At 32.5% G+C, this 6,804-nt stretch overlaps 1 protein-coding gene across 1 annotated transcript in view; it reads right to left on the reverse strand.

Moving 5' to 3' along the window:
• Positions 1–3,795: 3,795 nt before the first annotated feature.
• Positions 3,796–6,804, reverse strand: part of LOC137642338 (uncharacterized) — a 60,289-nt gene continuing 57,280 nt past the window's right edge. Inside the window, exons 5-6 of the mRNA XM_068374835.1 lie at positions 5,097–5,192; positions 3,796–3,967 (exon numbers count right to left, since the gene is read on the reverse strand). Coding sequence (XP_068230936.1) covers positions 3,806–3,967; positions 5,097–5,192 — 258 coding nt within the window. The 3' untranslated portion in view covers positions 3,796–3,805. The remainder of the gene's footprint in view (positions 3,968–5,096; positions 5,193–6,804) is intronic.

The raw sequence follows: 6,804 nt of genomic DNA on the forward strand, positions 1-6,804 counted from the left end.
CTTTAAGACAAATAGTAAACAAAGCTAAGCTACATTAAGTACAATATAGGTTAGGTAAATTAGATTGCTGCTAATAACCATTCCTACCACCGAACATTGGATACTCAGTACTCTCTAGCATAATATATGAAAGGCTAATAGCTTAGGAACCGGCACGTGGTTCATACAATAAAAATACTATTAGAACAATATCTCAGAGCTTACCTGTATCTCATAGCAACTCTAGTAATGAGACATGGCATTAGATAGGAAAGGATAAACCTAGTTGGGAATAGGATAAGGTTATAGGGTAGGAATAGAGAGATAGCCATTAGTGGAACAAGAGCAACAGGTTATCTTCATGGGTGTCCGCTCGTTGGTCCACAACAGCCCCAAATTACCCCCAGCAAGCCCGACAACATGGTGGATCTCTCCACCAAATAGAAAATAAACTTGAATATAAATAGTAGTATTGTTTCTTAATAACAGAATTCTAACTAAAAAAAACTCTTAGTAATGAAATATCCATATACTGTATATCCAGCGGTTACTACTCCATTACACTAATCATAACAATTCTGCTGTCTGAGTGGTAGATGTAAAATTAATATCAAGGACGGGATCCATTACCACTCTTGAATTATTAGTTTTCTCATTTCTTCTTTATTCATACTTAGAAAATCTAAGAAAGGGTATCCCTTTTACCATGCATTGTTAGCATGTTTTTCAAAATACAGCCATATCACACATGAATTCGTACACTGCATTATACTGTATTTATATCATGGACAAAACTAGTTATTTATATTCAATCCTTTATCGTTATTACAGTTTACTAGATGGTTTTATATTCGCTTAGTATAAATACAGAATTTTTTTTTTTTTTAAATGTAGTTTCATCTGATGTTTGTTATGATAAATGATGGAACTCGACACTATCACTACACTGATTATAATGGCTCATTATGTTAGATCCTAAAATAGAAGAGGGCTAAGTATTTACTAGTCGTATTATCAATTCATAACCGCGAAGAAACTTGTTATAGCACCCACAAAAAAAGAAACAGAATGAACAAGAGGTTATGAAATCGTATCGGTTTCATGTAAACTTGTAAGAATAAATAAACTATTTTACAAAATCCAAAACTAATATCAATGCCATGCCTCTCCCTCTCTCTCTCTCTCTCTCTCTCTCTCTCTGCGCACAAATCAGTCCAGAGGTAACAGATGCAAAGTGGAATTGAAAAGATACAACACCACTCAATGTGGCAATTTCTTTACATACAATGCAGCAAATACTTAGAATAAACTTCATGCGGATGTAGTGAACAGTAACACGGTAAACTAGTTGAAGAATAAGTTAGAGAAGATCATAAGAACTCTCTAAATGCTTAAACTAAATCGCTCTACCAAAGAGCAAATGGAAACTCCACGGATGGACTAAAAAGTCTTTGAGACATCTAAAATCCTTGTAACTCTCTCTCTCTCTCTCTCTCTCTCTCTCTCTCTCTCTCTCTCTCAGAAAGGAAATTGATTCATTTGATATACAGCTACAAATGCCCATAGAATACTTAATGAGAAATAGCTAAAGGCCGGCACAAACACTGAAATGGGCTGATATATTTACTAATGACGTTCTAATGCGTAGGCTATGAAGGCTATCAGAAAAGTATATATTGTCTGAGGTCTCATTGCACTTAATCTTTGGTATCATCCATCATTACGCTTGAACTATTAATTTCCATATTTATTCCTTATTCGTACTCACAACACATCAAACCATAATTCTTTTTACTACCACTTAGGCACATTTACAATCACACCCATATCATAAAATAACCCATATTGATGTTATCTTTATATCGTGAACTAAAATGCAATTTCAGGCTGTTACTACCTGTAGTCATTAACAAGTCAGACCAGAACTTCATCTACCACTGTTTTTGTTCTTAAATCATTGGACCTCCACCTACTTCTGACGTCTGTCACTATGCCTAAAGACTGGCCTTGTAATTCGTCGGTTCAAGACAGAATATTCATTTTGCTTTATAAGGATTTTTATATCAAATCCCATTATGCTTTTGGATATGAAAATATAAAGTCCATATACACTAATCTTTATTAAAATTCCAATGTTGGTTTCAAATTTTCATAGGGAAATGACAAAATTTCAAAAGTGCAACTGCAGTAGTGTAAATTGAGGTCCAAATTTCTGATTAATGAGGAAACTACCATATTATCATAGGCATATTTATAATAGTGCATATTTACTTATACCACTTATATAAACCTATATCATTCTGACTTAAATTATCCGTGCACATACATTAATTAGGAAATAGAAAAAAAGAGAAACAGACCACAAAACAAGATGGAGTATTTTATTAAGACAGAAAAAGAGCAACATGGATACGAGAGCAAACTAAAGTAGAGGATACTCTAGCAACATAATGAAAAAGAAATGGACATAGACAGGACATATAGTGAGAATGACAGACGATGGACGGATATTAAGAATAGTAGAATGGGTCATTAGCGATTGTAAAATAAGCATGGAAAGGAAGAGAAGCCGATGGATCGACGGGCTAAGAAAGTTTGCGGGTATGAACTGGCACAGAAAGACCATAGAAAACCCAAGCGGAAGGTCATGTCTGTGGCCTTTGTTTTGCAGTGGACTAATAACGGCTGATGATATATATATATATATATATATATATGTATATATATATACATACATTATATATACATACACACATATATATACATATATATATATATATATATATACAGTACATATATATACATACATATATATATATATGTGTGTGTGAGTATGTGTGTGCACTATATATATGTGTGAGAGAGAGAGAGAGAGAGAGAGAGAGAGAGAATTATTCAAAAGTGTTATAACGATAGCAGTACGTTCAACAACTACTCATTCAGTAAGTGGAAGTATGACCATCAAGAAAAAGCAGATATTTTGCACACAAATTCCTGGTACATCCATCATCCATGGAGAAGGACATCGAACCAGGATCCTCATCACAAACGCAATCTCTGATGACTTTTTTTTTTTTTTTTTTTTTTTGCAGTCACCCCCTTGAGAACGAAGCTCCTTTTACAAAACAAATGTGAATGTGTATGTGAAAGTATGTAGTCATGCAATTCTAAACATTTCAAAACAATTTTCTATAAGACTGAATTTGTGTTTCAAACAAATGAAAAGATTCTTGGAATGGCATATAAAATCTTTAGTTTTTCAAACCTACAATAAAGTTATTCACATTAAGGATTAAAGTTCATGGAAGGAATGAAACAAAATAATTCCTAAAAAGCATTATAGAAAATTATGATATACACACAATGGTGAATTCAAATATTTATCCTTTTAGCATTGAAAGTTAATATAGTTTGAACTAGAAAAGCACTCTATGAGTGTAGACATCCGCCACGGGAGCTCATTTCTCGAAACCAGCTTGCCTTTCCCAGAATCAATTTAAACCGTAGGCGTATTTGAAGTCTGTGTGACAACCATGTGCTAACTTAGGGTTAAGGTTATGGTTAATTCGGTTGATTTTATTTGCTCGACCTTGACCTTTGACCTACGACTTTCAAAATTGAATCACTTCCACGTCTCAACATAACAATTAATCCCTGAAAGTTTCACTACTCGGTGAGTGAAATTGTGGCCAGAAAGCTGTTTACAAACAGACAAACGGACACAAAGGGGTGAAAACATAACCTTCTCCCAACTTCAGTGGCGGAGGGAAAAATACCTTTTTTTTTTTTTTTTTTTTTTTTTTTTTTCAGCGGATTTTAAGGGTCTTTAGTACAGAAGGCAGCAGAAGACGTAAGTAGGAACGGATTCGCTGGCGTAGAATCTATGAGCCACCATATGCGGTGGACAGAGGAGCATTTCCACACGACCTGAGATGCCGTTGGTGTAACCATAAGATTCTACTGCATGTACGCAGCGATGAACGTCAACCTTTATAGACGAGACACAAGAATATATATGAACTCGCAGTTCACTTTAATTACGTAACAGTTTATTCTTAGGAATTACAGAGAATGAGTTTGTATAGATTAGATTTTAATTCTTTTTTTAGATTTCTACCACGCTAAGGAATAACTATCAAGTTATTTACTGGATTTACTAGAATTTTATTATGATAACTCACTTTACATCTACGGCTACTGATTCACGTGCGTGGGAACAATATTGAAATGAAGTTTTTTCTTTTTTTTAGAGTTAAGCTTACTATATATCTATCACAACCAAGGACACAATCACGCTTATAATTGGGTATAGAGAATTTGATTGTAAATTTCTGTATTGCATGGTGGAATAGTGATAGAAAACATTCAAGTAGCTATGGAAGGACATTATTAGTGAATGGGGTTATTGAGAATAACAGTCTTCATAAATCTTTACATCATAATGATATCTGTTTGCATCACATTGATTGGATTCATGAAGTTTGAAATACATTAATGTATTAGATATTCCATCAAGAGCGCAATTAGTTTTAAAATTTGATATATGAATATATGTTTAAAATATATATATATATATATATATATGATATGTAAATATATATACTGTGTAATATATATATATATATATATATAAAGAGAGATGTATACATATATATATATATATATATATATATATATATATATATATATATATACATATATACAGTATATATGCATAAACATATATATATACTGTATATATATATATATATATATACAGTATATATATATATATATATATACTGTATATATATATATATATATATATATATATATATATATACTGTATATATATATGTATATATATATATCCACACACAGTATATATGTATGTATATATATATACAGTACATATATATATATATATATATGCTGTATATATATATATATATATATATGTGTATATATATATATATATATATGTATATATATATGTATATACATATATATATATATATATATATATGTATATGTGTGTGTGTGTGTGTATTAGTGAATACGTCTCATGAACGTACAAAAGTAAGTCAGAGATGGAGTGGTATTTTCATTATCCAGATAGCTAACTTTGGGGATCTTACCTTCTGTCCAGTAAGGATAGTCCGACAGGCAAACCTCAGAGACCTTGGAGGGTGATAATTCGGGGGGTCGCTCCAAATGCAGTCTATTGCAAGGTTCTGTGGAAAGCCGATAAGGTAGGCTGAGCAAATTTTAGAAATTTTTAAGTTTTCGGGGGTAAGAAACAAGAAAGGAGAAAATATTTTAACCTTATACTTGTTTGAATATGAAAGAATTTATTTCTTCAACGAGCAAACCATATAAAAAGTTTGGCTGAGCGTGATACTTTCATAATCAGTTTTCGGGTTAATTTCACATAAATACCTTACTGAGCTCCTGAAGTCCTTTGTCTGAAAAAAATATCTTTAATAATAGCCTTTATGTAGTTCATGAACATACAATATATTGCCCACGTACCATTACTACGTGAATATACTGCCATATGATAATCTATCTAAATATTGCAGTGTCCTTAAAGAAAGTGTAATTATTAATGAGTGTTTCTGTCTTACAATGTGTGTTCTTAGCCTTTTTGCTGTCCTCATAAAATATTATATCAAATTATCTTATATATATATATATATATATATATATATATACATACATATATGACCAAAGAATTTAAAGTTACTCTCCCCGTGTTTTAGAAATAATCTCTTTAGCAATGTAATTTACATTGAAATTTTAGGGATAACAGTAACATCATTGTGGGCAGCCAATGTTCTACTTACAACGTATTCTAAAATTTTACGAATCCAATGAATTCCTTCGCTAAAGTTACCAATTGAGGAAAAGGGGTATCCATAAACACAGAATGTACATTTTTATGTCCTCTTCCAGGGTATATTTTCCTACGACAATACAAAACCAGTAGGAGATGAGAATGTTGAGATGGATGTGTGGGGTGACAAGAAGAGATAAGATATGAAATGAGGTAATTAGGGGTACCACAGGAGTTAGAAAACTATCATGAAAAGAGATGAACAGTATATTGGGATGAGAGTGAGGGAAATGGAGGTACAGGGAGCGAGAAGGAGAGGGAGACCAAAGCGAAGGTGGATGTCTATCCACCTTCGATGACCTTCGATCAAAGGGATTAACCGGTGATGAGGTGTGGGACAGAGGTAGATGGAGAAAGCTGACCAGAAACATCGACCCCACATAGAAGAAGAAGAAGAAGAAGAAGAAAAACCCAGTAAGAGTGAATAGTTATTCACCCCATAATTAACCTACTTATGGCTGGTAAGATATTTACTCTAAATTGAGAGTTTGTAAGACCTACAGTAGAAGTTGTTTATTCAATCTTGTTTATTTGGGAAAATATTTTGGTACTTTACTAGGGAAGTTTTTTACTCAACATGGTTCTTGAACGAAGCTAGTTTTCCACTAAACAAGAAGGTAATGTATATGGAAATATGGTAGATAAAAGAGAAAGTAGATTACAATAGAGAAAAGAATGGGACGTAAAGTTGACGTGTGTGTCTTCAACTTTTAGGAAAAATGTTACTAATCCGTTATTACTTCGTCAATGAAGCTGGGAAAATTATGTCGCCACAATTATCTGTCCATGTTTATGTTTGTCTGCGTTTTTTGTTTCTTGGAATAAACGAAGTAATATTCGGTATGATCGTTTATTTGCATAAAAAAAAAAAACACTGATCAAGGACAAATTTCAATGTCTGTACACTTAAGAACATTCTTAGCTTAGTGACTACGTGTTCTTAATGTCTT

The sequence above is a fragment of the Palaemon carinicauda genome, chromosome 1 (assembly GCF_036898095.1).
Source record: "Palaemon carinicauda isolate YSFRI2023 chromosome 1, ASM3689809v2, whole genome shotgun sequence".
Taxonomy (NCBI): Eukaryota; Metazoa; Arthropoda; class Malacostraca; order Decapoda; family Palaemonidae; genus Palaemon; species Palaemon carinicauda.